This window comes from Macaca nemestrina, chromosome 11 (genome assembly GCF_043159975.1).
Source record: "Macaca nemestrina isolate mMacNem1 chromosome 11, mMacNem.hap1, whole genome shotgun sequence".
Taxonomy (NCBI): Eukaryota; Metazoa; Chordata; class Mammalia; order Primates; family Cercopithecidae; genus Macaca; species Macaca nemestrina.
The window spans coordinates 102,731,722-102,755,046 of NC_092135.1; the positions used below are offsets into that span (position 1 = coordinate 102,731,722).

Genomic DNA, 23,325 nt, shown 5'->3' on the forward strand with positions numbered 1-23,325 from the left:
TTTAAACCTTCCTCAGTCATTCATATACACAAAGATACACACAACTGATAGACAGTATCTGTTGAAAGTATTCTTTGGAGTTAGCATACAAAGATGCCAACATTATAGCACCAAGAGAGTTTGAATTGGAGATATTAAGTAAACTGTGAGTTGTACAAATTTGCATTCTCAAATTTATTCTTATTAAAATTCATTTTGTAGCAGAATGCTTTTTAGGACTTTATAATGGAAGAATTAGTCTAAAAATTAATAACTTGCTCTTCTCTTTGGAGACATGGCTGCTTCCACTTTTTAACTGTAGGCTTTGAATTCCTCTGGACCACACAAGTTTCTAAAACCTTGGCATCCAGGGCTTTGGACTATAACATTTCATTGGAAACAAATAATGGAAAACAGGATTTTTAAAAAATCAGCTGTTTTCTTTAAAATTACTTTCAGACATTGTTTTTCAATATTATTAAATTAGTAACGGTTTAGTGTTTTACGTCTTTCATACCGAGAATTGTTTTTAAATGGATTAAGTTCATTTAACCTATTTAAATATATTTGCATCAATTATGCATTAAATGTATTTAATTTTTTAAAAATTTCAGACTTTTAACATTTAATTTTCCTGATACAACTTCAGTTTTGTGATTATACGACATATAAACCTGAAGAGTTACATAAGGCCTGTACTTGCATGCATTTAAGAGTGAGTGTTTAACTTACTCCTAGAGCTGTAGGAAAATGAAATTTCTATATTCTTTTAAAGTCAGTGTCTTGAGATGATGTAGACAGTACATTTGGAAATAATTAAAATTTGTTCTTTATTAAAAAAAAACTCTATCTAGATCTGGACCTTTGTTCTTCAAATAAATTTAGATTAATTCTAAAATGAAAAATGAACCTCTAAAGCCCTTTATATAAAGAAAACTGCAGAGATTATGATTACTTCACAAAGCTGAATGAGAAGTGACATGGGGTAATTAACATTCCTTTAAATATTTAGCTGATATATGAACTAGGAAGTGAAATATATGTCTCAATACTTAAATATTTTTCTTTTTTTTTTTTTTTTTTTTTGAGACGGAGTCTCGCCCTGTCGCCCAAGCTGGAGTGCAGTGGCCGGATCTTAGCTCACTGCAAGCTCCGCCTCCCGGGTTCACGCCATTCTCCTGCCTCAGCCTCCCGAGTAGCTGGGACTACAGGCACCCGCCACCTTGCCCGGCTAGTTTTTTTTTTTTTTTTGTATTTTTTTAGTAGAGATGGGGTTTCACCATGTTAGCCAGGATGGTCTTGATCTCGTGACCTTGTGATCCGCCCGTATCGGCCTCCCAAAGTGCTGGGATTACAGGCTTGAGCCACCGCGCCCGGCCCTAATATTTTTCTACTTGAAAAAGGGAATAAGTAATATTATTAAAACTTAGAGTATGAGATAATATAGAAAAAAATTCCCTGGAATTGTTGGTGCTTTTATATTGCAATTTTTTTTTTAAAATTATACATCAGAAGAAAACAACTATTAATACCTTTTCTATGGCTTACCCTTTGTTAAGCCATACTGGTTTATACATATTGGTTTCTATTGGTTCCTTCTTTTTAAAATAAGAGGCCTATTCTCGGTGCTCTCTGAGCCAATGAATTCCTTCCAGTCTTTGAACTTACGAATTTACTAGTCAAGGCTTGAAAATTCCAAGTATTTTTTTTGGTGAGGCGGGGGGATTGGTAATGAGGGGAAGGTGGGAGGAGAACTATTTTAGAGTGAGAAAACAGCCTATTCAAAACTAATGTTCTAATCATTATAAAATTCTCAGGCTTCCCCCCGCCCCCACTGGAGTATTTCTTTTATCTTGGAGGTGAAAGACGTCTTTCTTAAATTTGTTCATAAATTAATGAATTTTCAGGCTACATGGCAAGATACTGGAATAACTGGTAGATTGGGGAATTCAAAACATGATGTTTTGCTTAATAGACTTTCTGCTTGGTGATGACAGTAACAGGGGAATCCTGCAGAATTGCCGAATCTATATTCCTACTGTACAGCAGAGATTTCCTCTTTCGAGAGTTCAAAGCCCTAAGGATCTCTGAGGTTCTAGGTACTGTAGGTCTGAGAGTTGGAAGGGATCTTCAGGATCACAGAAGTCTCACGTCTTATCCTGTAGCATCCTTGAGATATGGCTGTCTCGCCTTTGCTTCACTCTTGACAGATGTAGAGAGCTCGTGTTTTCACCATACATCCCATTCTACTCTGTGATTGTTGTTGTTGTTGTTGTTGTTTTGAGACAGAGTCTTGCTGTGTCACCCAGACTAGAGTGCCGTGGCGCAATCTCGGCTCACTGCAGCCTCCACCTCCTGGATTTAAGCAATTCTCCTGTCTCGGCCTCCTGAGTAGCTGGGATTACAGGCGCATGCCACCGCACCCAGCTAATTTTTGTATTTTTAGTAGAGACAGGGTTTCACCATGTTGGTCAGGCTGGTCTCAAACTCCTGATGTCGTGATCCACCCACCTCAGCCTCCCAAAGTGCTGGGATTACAGGCGTGAGCCACTGCACCTGGCCAAGATTGTTCTTTTTGAAGGATCTTTCTTATGCTGAGTTTCTACCTCTCTGTTGTCTATGTAGTGTCTATGTATCATTTCCAGAACAGCACAGAAGAAGCCAAATCTTTCTTTTATGTGGAAGTCTTTTAGTTTGATTGGAAATCTCCTATGGTCATGTAACTCTCGCTGTTACCTCTCTTGCCTCAGTTCTCATGTACTTATTTATGGAGGTCTAAGTGTTTAAGATAAAACTTTTTCATAAAATATGGTCTCCAGTGTAATCCAGATACTTCCTCTGGTGCTCAACTGAAAAGACAATGAACACTCCAAGCCTAGCTTAAAAACAGGTAGCATTGGCCTTATTCAGAGGACGTATGTTCACTTCCATTGTGTTGTCTCCCTAGGGGATTTTTTAGGAGTAATTTTAATAATAAGTGATTTTTACCTTACCTGATAACTTTCAAGAGCTCAGTGCCCTGTAAACTGTAGTTCTGTCTTTGAAATAGCAAAGTGTTTTCCTTTTTGTCCTCCAATTTAGACAAGCCTAAATTAGTTCAGCTCACTCATCATAAGATGTATTTCCATCTCCTTAACCTTTGTGGTTACTGTCACATGGGTCATCTCCAGTTAGTTAATGATGGTCTCTTCAAATTTGACAAAATACTCTAAATGTAGTGGGACCACTTTGGCCCAGAGTGAAATGATTCCTTGTTCTGTTCTCACACAGTCCTTGTATTATCATAGCCTAAGATGGTAATAACAATATTTTTAGCAGACTCATCACTGTTGACTCATTAAAGCCTGTGGTCAACTAAGCATCTCCTGGGCTTCTTAGAAGTGTTGAATAACTGGTAGTCTGTTAGCTACATGTTGTTCTATTGGTAGGATGACCTGGCCTTCCCATCTTCTGGGACTTCTACATTCCTTTGTTTTAAAATTTGTTCTTACCCTTCTAAGGAAACTAGACTCTTACTCTGAACAGCTTTTGGTGGTCTTCATTTGTTTAGCTGTAGAGATGGCGTGTGCAAAACGAACAATTAGGTATTTCAGTTTGAGAAAGTCACATTTTTGGAAGCAAAGATACTATTTTCATTTTTATGTAAATACCTTGGAAGTATATCACACGTACAGAAAAGTACACAAATAAGTGTAGCTACTGAGACAGGAGAGTTCTCTGAACCCCTCGCAGGACTTGCCATGAGGGGCGGCTCCTTTGCAGCCCAGCTCAGACCCCTTGTGGGAGGGGGAAGCACGCAGGTGAGCAGGTGCAGGAGCTGGGGCAAGTGCCTTTAGATGCTGGCAGGACCGAACTCAGTACCGGCCCGTGGTAGCGATCAGTGGTTGCCTGCAACTTCTGGAGCCCCAGGGGGGTGTGTGTTACAAACAATGCCCTTTTAGCTGTTGCCATTCACAGAGAGCTAAGCCTTACCCAGCTCAGGGGAGAGTCAGGGTGACATACAGCCTGCCCTCTTGGTACCCGGGTTCTTGTCTGGTATCAAGGAAGAATCAGGTCACACGGACTTGAAGGATGGTGAATGCAGAGGTTTTATTGACTGATGGAAGTGGCTGTCAGTGCAAGAGGCGCTAGAACAGGGATGGTGCGGGAAGAAAGTGATCTTTCCCTGAAGCCTGGCTGACTCCAGCCGGGTCGTCTCCGAAGTCATGTGGTCTGACGTTAAGCCACGTCTGTCCTTAGTCTCTGATGCCCAGTCACTTCAGCCTCTTGTCTCTCTGCCAGCTGAGCCCTGAGGTTTATATCAGCACAAGATACAGAGGCTGGGTGGGTCAAAAAGTAACATTTGAGCAGGAAAACAGGGATAACTGTGCTCATTTAGGGCTGCAAATTCCAGACTCGAGGGTGGGGTCTTTGCCAGGGAGCTGCCCTCTTCTATCCAGTATTTCCCTGCCTCCTCTCTGTATCACGGGCATACAGGTCAAGAAATAGAACATTGCCCTGAAAGCCGCTTCATGCCTCTTTCTACTCACTGCCCTTCCCCCTCACAAGGAATAACCAGTCTCCTGACTTCTACATTGTGAATCAGTTATGCCTCTTTTGAGCTTGTTATGCATATAATCATACAAGAGGTGCTTGTTTTGTATTTGGCTCTTTTAATGCAATTTCGTGTTGCGAGATTTACTCATGTTGTTGCAGAAACTTGTAGTTTGTTCATTCTTGCTGTATGGTATTCCATTGCATGGACATACTGTAGTTTATACATTCTACTGATTATGAATATTTGAGCTATTTCTAGATTTTTAAGTATTAAAAATAATCCTGCTATGAATATTCTGTGTGTCTTTTGGTTAGGTATCTATCTACCTAACCAAAAGACACACAGAATATTCATAGCAGGATTTGATATATACCTAGATTTCTGTTAGATATATACCTAGAAGTGGAATTGCTGAGTTACGCGTGATGTTCATTCAGCTTTGTGGCTTGTTTATGTTCAGTTACTGCCAGTTTTCCAAAGTGATTGTATACATTTATACTTTTACCCTTAGTGTACTGGAATTGTAGTTGCTTTGTATTCTCACAGTCCTTACCCTAACCCCAATCAACTTGGACAAGATCAATATCTTCACAATAGTGAGTTTGTCAATCTATGATAGTCTTCTTTATTTTTTCCTAATATTTTATAATTTTAAAGAATGTTTTTCATATTTTTGTTAGACTTATTCATAAGTATTTGATTTTGTGCTATTGTAAATGTTTTAATTTTTTTATCTTTAACTGGTTTTCTTTAGTTAGTGGTTTGCCTTATTTACTAAGATACTTCTATACTGTGATTTGGTGGTGCATATTCTCAAATGCTTTTTCTGCAATCCATTGTGATGATCATTTGATCTTTATCTTTTTTTCTATATTAATTTGTGAATAACTTTGGTTGATTTTTGACTTTTAAACAACTCTTGCATTATTGTAATAATTTCCACTTGGTTATCATGTATTACTCCTTATAGACATCACTGAATTTGATTTACAAATGTTTAAGATTTTCACCTACATATTCATGAGAGAGAGAGAGAGACTGGTCTATTATTTCTTGTAATATCCTTGTAAGGATGTTGGTATCAAATTTGTGCTATCTTTTTAAAAAAGAACTGAGAGAATTTTTCTTTTTCTAGTCTCTAGAAGTATTTGTATAAACGATTGGCATCATTTGTTCCTCAAATATTAGGCAGATTTTTACCTGTGATGTCATCTGAGCTGAGAATTTTCCTTTTGAAGGAACCTTTGGAAGGTTTTGAAACAAATTCAATTTCATTCTTGTTGTTTTTGTATTCATATTTTCTATTTTTACCATCCATTTTGATAAGTTGTATTTTTCAAAGAATTCATTCATTTTATAAAAATTGTTAAATTTATAGGTCCAAGGTTTTTAGAATATTCTCTTCAGTATCTATAGGATCTATAATGGTTTTGCTTGCCTTTGTTCCTTCCTAATTTTGGAAATTTGTTTTATTTTTCTTGATTGATTCTGCTATGTACTTACTAGTTTTGTCAGGCTTTTCATAGAACCAACTTTGATTTTTACTTGTTGTTGTTTTTTTATTTCATTGTTCTTTGCTCTTTATTTTTTCTTCGCCATGTCTTTGGATTTCATTAGCTATTTTTTTTCTAACTGTTTGATCAACTTTTTTCTTGTTAATATGTGCATTAAAGACCATAACTGACACATTTGGCACTGATTTACCTGCATTCCACACATTTTTGCTATTTTAATTATTAAAATTATTTTCTCGTTGCCTTTATTTTTCATCTGTGGATTTTTCAGAACTGTATTTCCTAATTTCCAAACAGCTGGACATTTTTCTAGATATCTTTCTGTGGTTGATTCTACTGTGATAAAAGAACATATTTTAAATGATTTCAGACCTTTGAAATTTGGTACACGTTCCATGTACACTTATAAAGTATTTTCTAATCTTTTTGGTTATACTGCGTGTGTGCATATATGTGTGTTTGTGCGTATAAATATAATACAAATAAGTTAGGCTACATTTGTTACTTGTGTCAGTCAGATGATTTATATCTTGCTCATTTTTTTTGTTTGTTTCCTATCAAGTCTCCCAATTTGTGTTTTTAAAATATTTTTAAAAGATCTGTTCATTTTGACAGTATATGTATTACAGTTATGTTATTGGGTACATACAGATTTAACATTGTTATCTTTCTGGTAGATTGATCCTTTTATCATGATTGAATATCCCACTTTATTTTTTGTTAATACTTGTTTCCTTGATGTCTCCTTCATCTGATATTAGGATTAGTATGGCCATACCAACTTTCTTTTGATGGGATCGTAAATTTTTAGATCTGGAAGTGAATATATGGACTAATTCTCCCTCATTTTATATGTAATTAAAGGTTTATAATTCTATTGAACTTGCCAGGTGTTACTTTCAACCCAGCATAAAAACTCTGGGTCCCATTCTAGTTCTGCTGAATTCTTTGGAAACATACTGTAGTTAATTCAAATAGCCTCAGCTCATGTTCTTCTAGGCTGTTCTCCTGAAGTTTATACTTGGTTGATCTATTTTAGGAAGGTGAAGGCGTGTTCTGAAGCCCGTTAGGGCTGGTTCATAATAACCTCTATATTCATTACTGCCTTTTCTGGCTTGATGCTTTCCTTTTAGGTGTCAGTGCTGCTCTGCTAGGCTTTGTTTGGGCATCATTTTCCAAAACTTGTTTTTCCCTACACTACTCTGTGGCTGGCTACTCAGAGGCTGCTGTTCTCTGTCTGCCCCAAACAGTCTGCACACATGCTCTGTCATCTTCTCCTTCCTGGGAGCCTTGTGGAGCATCTGATTGTCTTTTGGTCTTGGGTAGAGGGGAGAATGCCCCCAGAAGATTATTATAAAAGTAATTAAGTGTTATGTGCATGTACATTTTTATAATTCTCTATCTAATTTCCAGTGCCTCAAACTCCCTCTGTATTCTTGGCAGTATGATCTTTTTCCACTGTTTCCAAAACACTTAAATCTATGATTATGAAGATTATGTTTTGAAAGTTTCCCCACTTAATTCTCATTTGTGAAGCATGGGACAGATCCACTTAAGCAAAGAATTTAGGGCCTTCCATTGTCACCCGCCATGTCTCTATGTTTTGACCTCTATGAGGTACATCATACAAAAGGCCATCGAGTCTCCAGGCTCACTAATGATGATGCACCCAAGGCCCAGAATAATGGCAGCTTGCCTGGGTCCATATGCTTATGTAGGAATAGAAATGGACCTGATTCCTAGCCTAATTCCTTGATAATTGTGCTTTGTATTAAGTTGTTTAATAAAATACTTTCTGTGTTTAAAAAAATCCCACCTTGGCTTTCCTGCTTATGCAGTGTCTGAACTTCGGAAAATTAATTCACCTACCTTGGTTTTCTCATCTATAAAATGGATTAACTGTCTTATGAGGCATTTTGAGGATAAATGAGTTAATCATCTAAAACACATAGTACCTATATTACCTGACCTGTAGGTGAAATCTCATTTTGTGGACATGTGCCACCAAATTCATGAAGTTAAATTCTATAAAGAAAATTCTGGTTTGCTTTTACCTTCCATTTAACCATTGCTGTTGTGTTCCAGTGGGTGAGATTCTTCTAGTAAAAACATTAAGCCACCAGGAAACCAGTTGCATGGCTGAGGACTGTAATTAATGTAGCCCTTCTCCAAAAATCGGCTTTTCGTTTGCAGTGCTCTCCTCACTTTGGGACCTTGCTGCCATTGCAGGCTATTTTTTCCTTTCCTGGACCACAGGCATCTTGGTTGGGCCCCTCCAAGTTTTCCCTTTCTTGTGATTATTGGCATAATCCCAGTTCTTGGTAGTCACAGCCTTATAGTATGTGGGTTGCCAGTCTACTCCTTTAGGTATTACAAGTGGAAAATTACTGTACTTCAAACATGGTTAATGTAAATTTTCTAAGGCATAAGGTAAAATTTCGTGTTATCTACCCGCAGTGAAGGTCTTGGCGCTATTAGTAGTAATGCCTATTTGGAACCATTTTTACATTTGATCATTAAAAATACTCTGTCTTCTTCCTGTAATGCATGTGTTTTTGTTTTGCTTTCCTTTAGCAATTAATTCTCATAGACTAGTTTTAGTTTTAAAATTTCAGTAGCATTTAAATTAACTGTTTTATTTTAAAAACAGATACAATAATGTCAGAAGTGGAGAAAACATAATTATAACATTATTTTTCAATACTTTAATGATCATAGGAGTATAAGTAGTAAGACATTGCATAACAAAATGAGCACATATATTAGAGATATTTTCAAAATGATTTGAAAGTTATGTGTACCACAGTTACTTGTGCAATATAAAGGCAAGTTAAATGTCATAATCATAAAAAATATAGTAAACTTTTCCCAGTGACAGTATAAACCAGAACACATATGTGAACACCTTTTCATGTCTGATCAGTTTTATTCCTGATGGCAATAAAACCAAATAAATGAAATGCAAAATGTTGACTGCAGTGTAATGGTTGAAATTTTTACATGCATAAGAGAGTCAGGATAAATTTATGGTCTTACAATGGCTGTAGGTTGCATATATTGTATGTACATTTTTGAGTGATCAGTAGCACCGTGGACAAAATACCATGGGGACAAAATCCCAGTTGGTATGTACTGTGGTTTGTTGACATTTTCCCCCCTCTCAGATGTGTAAAATATTAACCCTGAGACTGATTTCCTCTGGCTTGTCTGTTTTTGTTCAGGGTTAGGTGTAGATGTGTGCCCATCATTAGCCTACTCTTCTTTGGAATGTACAAAGTGGCAATATCAATGTGGAAGAGGGAGTTCAAATTGCAGTCTTTCCATATTCTGACACCATTTTATTCACTTAAAATTTTGGGGTCAAATATATTTTTCCAAAATGCATCAAGATACTTTTAACTTCATTTAGTTCTGAGCTCTTTTGAATTAAATTAGAGAACAGTGTCTTAGTTTCAACTCCTGTGTTTTATTTTCCACAAAGTCTTGTATCCCAGGAGTGTGAATGAGGGAGGAATGGATGTGACGTAGCAACCCCATCTTGCTGCCATTTGTTTCACAGTCCCTTTGCCACTGATCAAATCCTATCTCTGGGTGTTTTCTGAGTTACTTTATTTTAAATTAGGACTCTTTGGTTTTCCTCTCTCTGTGTTTCTACCTCTAGGCAGGAAGAAAGGTGTGTTTTAACTTACTGCAGTGGTGAAGGATGATTGTTTACCTCCATCTTCAGGGATACAATCTGCTTTTACAAACTGAACACGAGAAAAAAGCAGATAGCTAATAGATGCCTGCTTTTAAGTACAAATATATTATAAAGAAAACTCTTTAGAATACATTACTTTTTATAAACATGGTTAAAATCAACAGATTTCATGTATAGAGCGGTAATATATCAAAAAAACAACTCAATGGAAGTTTATAGAGATTAATTAAATTGAACTCTTTTTTATAAGCAGACTTTTTACAAGGAATACATAGTATTTAATATTTCAGTCAGAAGTCCTGGGTAGATTTGAAGAAATATGTTGCTTGCAGCATGGCCATAACAAAAAAGATTTAATTCCCAAATATTTTTGGGGGAGAGCTGTATTGTCCAGTGGCCATTACATCGTTTTCGCTATGCTAGGATCCTCCCTTTTTGAAATCTGGCCTATTATACTTAGCTCATCTTTTACAGCACAATTACTTCTGGTTGGCAACGATCTCTGGTTAAAGAAACTGAATAATGGGAGTTCTGTGCCTTTCTTACCTGATTATACTCCCACTGCTCATATCTTTGAGATCGCTAGCTGTCCCACAGAGTCAGGCATTTAAAGTTTCCTAGTAAATCATTGGTGTTTGCACCTATAAACTCAGTATTAGAAGTAAACAAAACTCCTTTTATTTTGCTTGGAATAAAATGCTATGTGGAAAACTTAATTTTGAAATGTCCAAAGCCTAACTAAGGATAATTCCTTTAGATTTTTAAAGCCTATCACTTTACCAAGTTGTATTACTGGAAAGCTATGTACTTGGGTCACATTTTAGTAGCTCTCCAAATAGATGCCTTAAAAAATTATTATTTAATAGTATGCCCTTACCTTTTATTGGGGGTCAGCTAAAGAGAAGACTATATGACAACCATTTCTATTAGCTTTTATGAAATTGAAATTGAATTCCATGGGTTATATTAGTTCTTATCCCTAATAAAGATTCGTATCGGAAAGGCTTAGAGCTTTATCCTAGAAGAATTTCCATCTTTCTTTTTTTAACAAACTGGTATCTGTTCATTTATTGGATACCAAGTGTATTATAGCTCAAAAGTTTCCCACTTTGAGGGGCTTTCTAAGACTCACAGAACCAAATTGATTATAGCTTGGGGATTCTGGTAAAACCTTACTAATGTTTTTCTTCACTTCATTCACTGGTTCATGTTCTTATCCCATTGCTGTAATGGTTCACTTTCATAGCTTTCCTGGAAATAGGCAGTACATAGTAACTGAATGAGCTAGATTATTGTATTCTAAATTCCAGAATCAGAGTAAGCGGTTTTTAAAAGTAATCAGTTATTTAAAAAGCAGTATTTGAACATCTCTTAAATTACTACCCCAACTCAGTGAATTCCCCATTCAACTCTGAACACAGTTTGAGTTGCTGCCATGCTGCGGGAAATGACAAGCAAGACTGGAGCTCCTGCTCTGTACATCATTGCATATCTCAGAGAGAGGTTGCATGCTGAGCATGGAGATTAAAAAGGTGAAGAGGTTGGTGGTTACCCATTCCATTTATATATTTTGTAGTCATAGCTATTACCATCACAGATTCTGCCTTTTGGGTTTTTTCCCCTACAGCTTTGGAATCTATTTGGACTTGTATTCCTAGTTTCAGAAATTACCCTCAAGAAGATCTTTCTTTTCCAGAGTATTCTTGGAATTACCTGAGTTGTAGGTTATAAAAATTCCCTGAATATGTTTTTTGAGCAGTTTATTTTTACATTGCAATTTACCTTCCAGGAAAATTGATGAAATATGTGCACCTTGATTCTCGGATTTGTTTTCGGTGTTTAAAAATTTGATTACTAGAACATATTTTTAACAAGTCAACTTATGTCTCTTAACATTAAAATGTGTTTAACTTTTTAATATAGATTAGGTCATTAAACTTGTTGTTTGTTCTGCCATAGGGTCCTGGTTACTGGGTGAAGATTCATCACTTAGAATATACAGATGGAGGAATCCTGGATCCAGATGATGTCTTGGCAGATGTTGTTGAAGATAAAGACAAGGTAGATAACTCTAAAAATGTGCCTCTTTGTTTTCCTCTACAGAGCACCATGTTTTCAAGAGACTGAAATCCTTAACAAATTCACGTGTCAATTATTATTAAAAGATACCATCTGTTCAGGTTTCACCTGGACAGCCCATAAATCAAAGTTCTTCATCAGATGTTTGGAAAAACTTTGTTAAGGTTTGGGAATCTGTTTGTGTTGGCCTAATTAGCAGACACTTCATTCCCAAGAGTTCCTGATATGTCTTAATAAATTAGTTTCATACGTGAGGCTGTTGGAGTTATCATTGTCATTGCTGGCTCTGTAGTTTATTCCTGGCCGTTGCTAAATATTCAACTAAACGCCTGAGGTGTGAATGTGTTTCCAAGTAGAGAATACAATGGGGCAGAAAGTTATATGAAGAATTATAGTGAAGATTTTTCTTGAAGTAGCTGGCAAACAACTCTCTTGAGTGATAGTCTTATTTTCATTGGTACAGTAAAAGGCACTAAATTGAATACTCCAAAAAGTTTGAGCATGTTCTGCCATTTATTTGGGAATAATCCTGTTGCAAATATCTTGTTTTAATGAAGTTCTTCTGAGACTACACAGAGGAAGATGTGAAAGTGTACTATTTTATTGCAATACACACGATTATTGCTGTTGAGACACGCTTAATACTGCCGGCTGGGGTCCTGTCATCAATGGCTAATATGTTTTCCAAAACTGAATTCTGTCAGAGAGGTCTAGCTTTCAAAGTTTCTTCTAGTGTACATCTTTAGTGCTGTTTGTACTAGGCTACAAATATAATTTTACAAATTATATTACAAATATAATTTATATTTGTAAACGCGTTTCTCTATATTTTTTCCATGTAATCTCAGGGGTGTGTATGTGTACATTTTTGTGTTTTACCTGGCTGGACTGGAATATAAATAAGTGATTTATTAAACTCAGGTAAAATTTATATTTTTCTTTTTCCATAAGATCTCTTCAGACTGTTCAGATTTACATTAATCTTTGCAGACGTTTTATACATTTACATTTCATAATTTATTTTGTAATTCAAACCTGTTTTGCTTTATGTTGTTATTAGCGATTTATAGTCTATTTAGGGAGATAACTAAGTTTTATAGTCTATTTAGGGAAATAATTAGATATCTAGATAAACCTAGTTATCTCCCTAAATAGATTTTAAGCTCCTAGTGGGCATGGACCGGGAGATTTTTGTGTGTTTTTGTTAATAGTATCTGGTATAATATCTTACACAAACTTGATTCCCAAAAATACTTACTGAGTTAATGAGTGAAAAAGACAGCTTTACTTTCTACACTTGACTCTTGCTGTATATAATTTTGATATATATTTCCTGTTTAGTTGGTCTCAGGATAAATAAAAGGGTAAATAATGCATTATTAACCTTCAGAACCCCGAAGGAAGGGTTTTTACTTCTTTTCCCCCATTTGACTTTCTGCTTCTTCCCTAAAGATCATCTTCTTCCTTTGAAGTAATTCAGATATTTTAGTTGTTTATTAATGTAGAAGGCAGTTCCTGTCTCAGGTTTCACTGATGTCCAGAGCATTAAAATAAAGGGCCAAAAAATGGCAAGTTTAGGAAGGGCCAGAAGAAAATGTCTTACCCCAGCTTCATCCAGTACCTCGTTGCTGGAAGGATAAGTCCATGAACAGTGCCCAGGGAGGTAATTTGTCCTATAGAGCTCTCACGTTTAGAGCATTCTTTTAAACTATCTCAGCAATGCAGTTTATAACCATAATCCACTTACTACACACAGATATAGCTTTATTATATGTAATCTCTGTTTTAATGGGACTCTACCACCATTACTCAATAAGGTAAAAAAGTGAGCTAATCAGTTAAAATCCTAGCCGAGGATTAATACTGCTTGGGTTCAGCTTTATTCAGTTAATGTACTTCAATATTTCTACATGATGCCTAATTAGTATTGTTCTGCAGAGTTCATGAGAATTTATACTTTTGATGTTGCTAGAAAAAGTTGTGTTGCCATTTCTTCCTTTTAAAAAGTAAGTGGCACGGCGACTCACGCCTGTAATCCCAGCACTTTGGGAGGCTGAGGTGGGTGGTCAGGAGATCAGGATCATCCTGGCTAACACGTTGAAACCCCTTCTCTACTAAAAATACAAAAAATTACACAGGCATGTTGGCATGTGCCTGTAATCCCAGCTACTCGGAAGGCTGCAGCAGTAGAATCAATTGAACCCGGGAGGCGGAGGTTGCAGTGAGCCGAGATCACACCAGTGCACGCCAGCCTGGGTGACAGAGCAAGAATCCATCTCAAAAAAAAAAAAAAAAAAGTAAGTGAAAAACAGAATTTCATATTTTTTGACAACCCTTGGTAATCTTAAGATTAGAAAGAAGGCCCTGCCAAATTTCATTTTTCCTTACTTTTTGGCAGTTTGGATTAAGAAGTAACTATAAATGATGCTTTGTGGATGCTTAATGACATATCAGTCTCACCCAGGATCCTTTGAGGCAGTATTGAGCTTAGACAAAATAACAGTTCACCTGTTTGCAAATTGGCTACCTAATAATCTTAGGCATTTAAAATATGGATAGAAAACAAATCCAAAGAGGGATGGATAGATGCACATAATCATTGTGCTAACCCCAAAATATCTCACCTCCTAGGAAAGACTCCCTCCAGGTGAGAAGTGGCATTAAGGAACTGTTGGTCGATTGCAACATATCAGGCAGGAAAAACAGAAACTTAGAAAGCAGGGGAGGCCGGGCCAGTTAGTGTACAGTAACACCATCCCGTACACTTCAGTAAAGGTAGAAACTAGAGGTTAATGATATTCCACTTAAAATTAGAGAAGGCTCTAACACAGTTCAGCCAGTGTTCTTAAGAAATGACTTTTAAAACTTGTGCCTAAAGTGGTTTGTCTTTGGTCTTACCTCTATTATTCCTTTGGCCAACATAGTGCTTGGTGCATACATGGTGTCTCTTTGGGAGCTTTGGTTTTTATTTTATTTTATTTATTTTTTTATTATACTTTAAGTTCTAGGGTGCATGTGCACAACATGCAGGTTTGTTACATATGTATACATGTGCCATGTTGGCGTGCTGTACGCATTAAGTCATCATTTACATTAGGTGTATCTCCTAATGCTATCCCTCCCCGCCACCCCCCTCCCCATAATAGGCCCCGGTGTGTGATGTTCCCCTTCCTGTGTCCAAGTGATCTCATTGTTCAGTTCCCACCTATGAGTGAGAACATGCGGTGTTTGGTTTTCTGTCCTTGTGATAGTTTGCTGAGAATGATGGTTTCCAGCTGCATCCATGTCCTTACAAAGGACACGAACTCATCCTTTTTTATGGCTGCATAGTATTCCATAGGAGCTTTGGTTTTTTAAACTTGCTTTCCCAGTAGAGCTTCCACGGGGACAAAGTTTCCGCTGTGTTATGCTACTTCTAGCCTATATGTGTCAAAATATTATTGGAAAGCTTTGGAATATTGCATCTTATGATAACTATTTCTATAAAATGTTGTGCTGAAACTTCATAATTATCTGGTTGTGACAGTTATTCTCAAGATTCTTCAGTTTGTCTATCAGTCTGATGATTCAAGTTATTTGGGATAAATATCTAAGAATTGTAATTTTACACTCATGTCTCTTCTCTGGTTGCTAAAGGCTACCAACTTAGTTCACCCAATAGTACCAACCTAATCATTGATTACTAGCAATGGCCCAGAATGTCTTTGGCCCTTATTTATTCTACTTTATTTTAAAGCAATCTTGAAGACAACAGCTAGTGCTATCCCTATTTTTAATTTCCAGAATAATCACAGAAATTGTAAGTAACTTGCCCAAGATCACACAGGTAGTAAATGGCACAATCAGACTCTGGAACCTAGAATTTAAATTTCTGTAATCTTATTTATTTTCTTCTCTGATGTGTCGAGCAGTTTGGCATTTGTAGCTATAATTTCTATTATGAAAATTCATAAGTCATAAATTAACATGAATTCTGCTTTTACATAGTCACCACCATTGCTAAGAAAAGGTTGGCAATAGATCAAACTGTTGAGTATAACAAAACAGTTGAGTATACAATTTATTAATTATAAATTAATTCAGAATTAATATGCCATACATATTTAGTATACTTCCACCCTGTTTGCCTATAGCCTGCATCTAGTTTATTATAAAGTCTTGTCAGCTCTACCTCTGTTGCTTTCTTTTGCATCCTCTTTTTTTCCAGGACCTAGATTATTCGATTCAGATACAGTTGAATTTCAGCTGGACTCTGTAGTCTGCACTTGGAGTCTAACCACCATATACAGTTACAAAGAAAAACTAATTTGTATTCCAATAACTACTTTTTTGCACCAACTATAGACTGTGCTATTTTCAGTAGGCAGAATAATGGCTCCCCAAAGATGTCTACTCCCTAATCTCTACAACCTGTGAATATGAATGTTACATGACAAAGGGTCTTTGCAGATGTGATTAAGGATCTTAAAATGGAGAGATTATTCTGGATTATTTGGATGGACCCAGTGTAGTCACAAGCATCCTTGTAAATGAGAGAAGAAGGCAGGAGAGTGAGTATTAGAGAGATAGATGTGAGAAAGACTCACCCAGCCAATGCCAGCTGTGAAGATGGGAAGGTGCCATCAGTTAAGAATGTAGGTGGCCTCTAGACATTGGAATTGTAAGGGAATGGATTCTCCCCTAAAGCCTCCAGAGAGAACACAGTCCTGCTGATACCTTGATTTTAGCCCAGTGAGACTCGTTTCAGATTTCTTACCTCCAGAACTGTAAGATAATAAATTTGTGATGTTTTAAGCCACTACGTTTGTGGTGACTTGCTACGGCAGCAACAGGACACTAATACATACACTGCCTCTTTTCCCATTTTAACTTTTCAAGTGATGTTAGTCTTCTCAAATTTCATATTGACTGGGCATTGAGATCCTGCAGGATAAGAGAAATGCCTTGTACTTCAGATGGGTTCCTTGTTCTTTGCCTTCCTCCCAAAGTTCGCCACAAATGATCCTCAGTTTATTGGGTGAGTCTTCACTCTTTGAGACTTGATCTTTAAATATCTAATTATGCTGTTATCTTCTATAGTGTAGAAGTTATTTCAAAGTCACAGCCAAACAGCCTTGTTCAGTTATCAGTTTCTCACTACAGTATGGAAAGGCCCTAAGAAGTCTGAAGACCAATGCTTGGTAAACCACTGCAAAGCAAAGCTTAATGCTCCCTTCCTGAGTTTTTTTAACTGAGCATGAGAACTTCTGAGTATTAAGCTTTTTAAAATGATTATTTTCCTTGATAATTGCCATTATTAATTTTTGGCTTGATTGAAGAAGACAACTGCAATATAACATGAAAACATGGCAATCTATAACTTCTGTTATGTAAACTGAATTACTGCCATGGTTTCATTAACTATACAAAATTAATACTATATTATGTAGTAAAGTAACATGGAAAGATGCCTCTGTTCTTGACTAAATTGTGCCTATCCTAGGAGGCTCAGTTTGGAGAGATGCCAGTGGCTTTCAGGGCTTCCAAGTGAATTGCCCACTGGATCATATGTGGTACCTGGTATTCAAATGTTACAATTTCAGTTCAGTTTTATCTCCTATTAGTTATCTGTCCTTGGGCAAGTTTCTTCATCTCCCTGGCCCTGGTTTCCCCATTTGTAAAATGAATATAATGTTCTTACAGGGTTGGTATAGGAAAACTAGATAGGTAAGCTATATAAAATTTTAAGTATCGTATAGCATATACTAAGAACTCAAATGCTGTTATATGAATGATACTATGGTAGTGCTATTACAGTATTTTTAACCGAGGTGTTTTGATGTTACCGTTAGATGTTTTTAAGTATTTAAACATCAAAGAAACTATTTTATTGTACATTTTAACTGCTTTTTAAACAAAACATATACGAATTAAAGTTATTAAATTGGTAAAATAGTTTTATAAGAAGATACTTGAATGTGACAGAACATTTGGATTAATATATTGTTATTATTTGAGAAATGAAAATGCCAGTATGATTAAACTTGGAAATGAGAATCCTTTTATCAGAACATATTATTTGGTAACATAAGGAGCATTTGGAGATCTAACATGATTTTAAAATGGAGACTGGTTTGCACAATGCTACATGAACTAGTGACCTAAAGCCAGGCTCTTTATCCGTAAGCCAAATTGCTTTCTGAACACTCTGTTGCCCTCTAGTGGGTCCACAGTTACCTAGAAACCAGCTCACAGGAGCTACTTCCTGAACAGGATTAAGTATTTGGTTCTACTTTATTCGAAAATAATTTTTGCTATATTTTTTAGTACAACTCACAAACTCAGGCCTGGAGAATAAAGCCAGAGTTTACATACATTTTCATGTGCTTTTGTGCATCTTCTAGTAAGGACTAAAGGAAATTCCTTGCATTTATAAAAACTCCTCTTTTAAATTTAGACTTCTTCCCACCGTACCTATTCACTGACTGAAAGATTAATGACTGGTGGTGATGAAGTATGTAACTTTTTCAGTCTGTAGTTGGACAAGCTATGAAGTATATTGTGTTTTCTGGAGAAGAAGAATGCTAAATTAAGTTAAACAGCTTTTTTTAAAAGGTCCTGATTTATTTCATTTCTGAGCTCTCATTTTATCAGTAAGATTTCTGTCAAAAGCTAAAGCACCTATTTTAAAGCCACAATTAAAAGAAAAACAAATCAGGATATGATGTGTTTTTGTTTTTTCTTCAAAAAGTCTTACTTTAGTTCATGGGAGTTGACATTATAAAAACACAAAAGCACATAAAAGTTTGGAGAAGGTTTCAGAAATAAATGCAGAAGCTCCTGAAGAACAAATGAATTACCTTGGTCAGGAAAGTTTAGCTCAGAATTTTCAAGATTACTCTCTGCTTATAGAATTACAGAATTATAGAATCATGGATCCAAACAAGACCTCAACAGTCATGTAGATTAAATTCATCATCTTCCAAAAGAAGAAATACCCTACCCCGGAAGAGGTTATAGAACACGATGTCTGTAGCTGATTTCGTTCCTGAGTCCATTTCTGCATTTCCTCCCTAGGATGCTGATAATATCTCATGCAGATCAAAACTACTCAGTTTCAGTTGGTTTCCTCCATTGATGTCCTTGTTCTTGTTGGTTAGGAGCACCTTTTCCTAGTCTCCCAGGCTTGAACTTGCAGTTATTTAAAAAATTTAGTTATTTAATAAAGCCAATTTATTCTTTCCTTTATCCTTTCTCATATGTTTGTTTTTGTCTTTGCATTTCCACAGCTACCAAATTTACATCTGTAATATTTCAGGCCAAAGTTACTGTAATTGACAAGAAATTGGTTGTCTTGTTTTTAGTCTCTTCCTTACCCGTCAACTGTTTTTGTGCCTCGTGTGTAGGCAGAATGGTTAAGATCTTGGATTCTGGACAAAAAAGTCAGTTCCTTTCTTGGCTCTGTTATTTGTCTAGTTTTGTCCAAGTTACTTAACCTCTTTGTGCCTTAGTTTTATCATGGATAAGTGGAGCTAAAAATAGTACTAATTATGTAAGTTAATATGAAATGTTCAGGAGAGCACCTGGCCTGTAGTAAGTCATCGGTTGTTATTGTAATTAACACACTATTAATAATGTAAACTACATTATTTTAAAAGTATTGCTTAAATCATAATATTCATTTTAGTATATACTGCATCAAGTCCAAACTTTGTAGCTATACATTATATTTAGAGGCCTCACAATGCCTCCAAACTTTCTCTGAACCCACTTCAACCTCAGTGGTGGTGAAACTACTGTACGATTTATTATGTATCATGCACTTTCTTGCTCCAAAGCTTTTTTTCTTAGTGTTCCACTTGTCTACTATATCCTTGTCCCTATTTCCTGCTCATCAAAGATTCAGTTTATGTTGTATTTTGTATTATTCAATATTATCTCCATGAGGAGGAGGTCTTTGTTTTATTCACTGCTGTATTCCCAGTGCCTGCAGCAGTGCCTGGCATTTCCTAGCTGTTCAAATAATTATAGAGTCAATGAATGAACATATGCTTTGAGGTTTTGAGTAAGCCATTCAACTGCTGGGAACTCCAGTTTTTCCATTGGTAAAATGAGAGTGATAAATGATATCTTTCACACAGTGTTATTGGGAAGGTTGAGACAGTGTGCATGAAAATACAATGGAAATTACAAAGCACTATATACATGTAAAAAATGTATCTATTCCTGCTGTTCAGTTCTTATGGATTTTTCAAGATCCAGGTGAAATTGTATTTTCTCCCAGTCAACATTTGTAAATCATTTCAATCTTAAGTAAATTCTCCATGCTCTGAAATTTTATAGAAATGATTAAGTGGTCTTTTTTTCTTTTTCAAATGTTATTGGTTAGTAACATTTACCACTTACCATCTTCAAGTTCTTAAGAATTTTATTGTTTAACTTTTTAAGTCTTAGTTTTGTCTCTCCAAGTGTCTCATATGCTGTTTTAGGACTGGGATGATTGTTTAAAATATTTTTTAGCCCATGGACTTCTTACCTGTAGTTTGATGTTTCATAAATACGTTTAATTTTAATTAGTGATAGAGTGGGAACTAGAATTGAAGATTTCTAATTGTGTATCTTTTTCTTCCACCAAACTATGTTGTCTCTTTGAAATATTTTATTAGGAGACAGTTTGTGGGCATGGTTCAACCTCAGAAGAATTTTGGAATCAATGCCTTTGTGACTTACTATAGCAAAGGCGAATAGTGTTAAGAGATAGTAACTTAAACTACAGTAGTCTTGATGATGGCCATGTCAAATATGTGCTTTCCACAATTTAGTTGGTTGACAATTATAGTGTGTATGGGTATATGTGTGTATGTACATATGATGAGAGAATCTGTGCACAGATGTGTGTATGTGGAGGAGTGTGTACACTTGCCCTGAATTTGTTTGCTTGTTGTGCACAATTGTGACACACAGGTTTCATCAGAGGTTGGAATGAAATGATCAAGCTCTATGGTATTATTAATTTAGCTAACTTTTTGAGTACAGTGAAGAGTAAACCATAAGAAAATGTTTGATATGTGTGTAAAATTTTAAGTTTGCTTGGAAGGAAAACCCCAATAAAATTTGAGATCACAATAATGCTTTACTTAGAGCTAAAAATGTAATTCAGAATAAGAGTCAATGAACACTTTCATCTTTACAGTATGCCTTTCACCATATGTTACATTACTGGACCCAGTTCTACCAATTTTCTCTCTCACATTAGCTTCTTTTGAAGCTATTTATATAGGCATATCTATGGCCTAGGGGTATGGGACCTTTTTTTTTAAATATACATATGTGTTTTTACTTATGTAACTTACAAATTACGATCTCATTGTAATACCTAAAATTATACCAAATGGAAAACTACTTAAGCTATAAAACATCTTCTTTTAAAAATGCAAATGCCTGTGAGTGCTAGTGTCAGTCACCAGTACCTATGTGTATTGATTCAGACTGTGTTTTACTAATACCTAGCTGAAATCAACTTCACTAAAGCAGTATTGTAGAGTGTCATGTGGCAGAGCACAGGGCATTGGCAGTTTAAATTTAGATTTTTCTTATTTTAAGCTGTCTCAACCTCAGTTCTCATGTTTATAAAGTCAGCTTTTAGGAGGAGGATCAAATGAAATGAAAGAGTATCTGGTAACATTTTGAATATGATGTATCACACAAATATCACTTTTATTCTTGCCTCTTGTAGGAGCAGCCCTGAGGTATTTGAGTGAACATTTCTGCATAGTCCAGAAAGGGCTTGTGGTGGTATGAGAACACTGAACCAGGAATAGAGGAATGTAAGAGAGGTTTAGAAGGGAGGAGGTTGGTTATGTCAAACCACTCTTCTCTTCTTGCCATTCAGTGAGGTGTTCAGGAAAGAGGCAGTGCTGAGGAGTATAGGGAGAAGTAGTTTTCTGAAACAAAAATTGCATTTTTCCTTAGTAATTGAATGTGGGTGGTAAGAAAGGATATCAGAACTTCCATGTACAGACAGGCAAGGAAGGTGAAAGCTAAAGTAGAGGGACAGTTGTTCAGAATCTTCCCAAGATTCCAGAACCTTGAAAACATCTGTGTAGGTTATCAAGTATCATGTTTGCTGCCTATTTCTTAATGAGTAACAGCAGGTTCTATAAAATGGGAGGTGGGTGCTTCTTTGAAAAGATAGGGAGGATGGGAGAAGGTGTCTCTGTCTTAGTTAGGAAAAATCTCAAGAAATAAAATGGAAAGTTATGAAAAAACTAGCTGAACACCTTAGATCTCATGATTTAATGAGAGAAAAAAAAATAGAAACGAAAAAAACAGGCCAACAGGAGACTGCTCAGTACTGACAAATAACCACTGAACCTTAAATAAGCAACTATTTAGTTACTTGATAGTTTTCACCAAGAGGTATTTACTATTCAGCAATTTAATGGCAGTAACCATATACCAGGCTCTTAATTTACTATGCTGGTTCTTCTATTTCTAGGACCTAAGCTCACTTTATATTATTAATTAGCCACATTGTGAATTCAACAAGACGTTTTTGACTTCTCTTGGAATCAAACTGATGTTTATCACACTTTTATGAGGTACCTATTCCAAATTCTATATAAACCCCTTGCATTTATAGATACGTTTTTAGTAAAGAAGAATATTCAGTTTCCTTAAGCTTAGGCTTTGAAATTGTAGCTTTTGAAAGTCCTGTAAGTATTTAATGTCACATTTAAAAAGAAAGTGTATTTTCCCTATCACATGAATATGGAAACTTCACTTAGCGAATCGTGGCAGGATTACTAAACTTAATATTTACTCTTTTAACTTTTTTAAGTTCTCTTTTTAGCTTTCCTTCTTTTGATGTTATGAATCAGTTTTGAAGGATCAGTGACATTTTCTTAGCAATAAAGAAGAAAGCCTCCTTGTGCAGACTTTAATCAGAGGAGTGAAATAGCACAGAAGCATGCTCAGAAATAATCTCTTCATTAATCTTAACCAAAAACATGTTACAATTGAAATACACATATTTATACAATACTTAACTACAAACAGACCAGAAAGACTGCAAAATAATATGATTTGAGATTATTCTAATAGCCTAACAATCTTAGTTTTGTATATATGTGTGTAAAAGTTGAAGAATCTCATAGTTCTTAATTGATAACGGATAGAAGTTGATTTTCTAGAATGCTGGCTTAGTGTGGTCACTGTATACCAGTTCAAAATGGACTTATTATGGTGGTAAAATGAGGTGTTCTAAATAGCTTACCTTTTAAATGGGAATTTTACAGAGCTCTTAGTTGACTTATTTGGAAATGTAAGTACTTAATGTTAAGACTGAGGAACCTGGGACTACAATTGAGAAGAGAGGGTTCAGAGGGAGCCTGCTAACTGTCCTTAACTATTTGAGTGATCATAGAAAATGTATGAGTTCATTCACTATTGCGCTAAGAAATCGGGCCAGTGGTGTTTCAAGAAAATCTTTTTCAGCTGAATATAATGAACAGCTTCTCAATGAAGCACGTGCTGCT

At 35.9% G+C, this 23,325-nt stretch overlaps 1 protein-coding gene and 1 long non-coding RNA gene across 6 annotated transcripts in view; one reads left to right on the forward strand and one right to left on the reverse strand.

The window, feature by feature from the left end:
- Nucleotides 1-23,325, forward strand: part of LOC105468044 (par-3 family cell polarity regulator beta) — a 1,086,746-nt gene that overhangs the window by 129,193 nt on the left and 934,228 nt on the right. For all 5 annotated transcript variants that reach the window (XM_071073272.1, XM_071073273.1, XM_011717972.3 and 2 more), the window contains exon 2: nt 11,690-11,791. In XM_071073272.1, the coding sequence (XP_070929373.1) occupies nt 11,690-11,791 (102 nt within the window). The remainder of the gene's footprint in view (nt 1-11,689; nt 11,792-23,325) is intronic.
- LOC139357197 (uncharacterized) overlaps nt 1-23,325 on the reverse strand; it is a 62,729-nt gene that overhangs the window by 17,756 nt on the left and 21,648 nt on the right. The window lies entirely within an intron of this gene.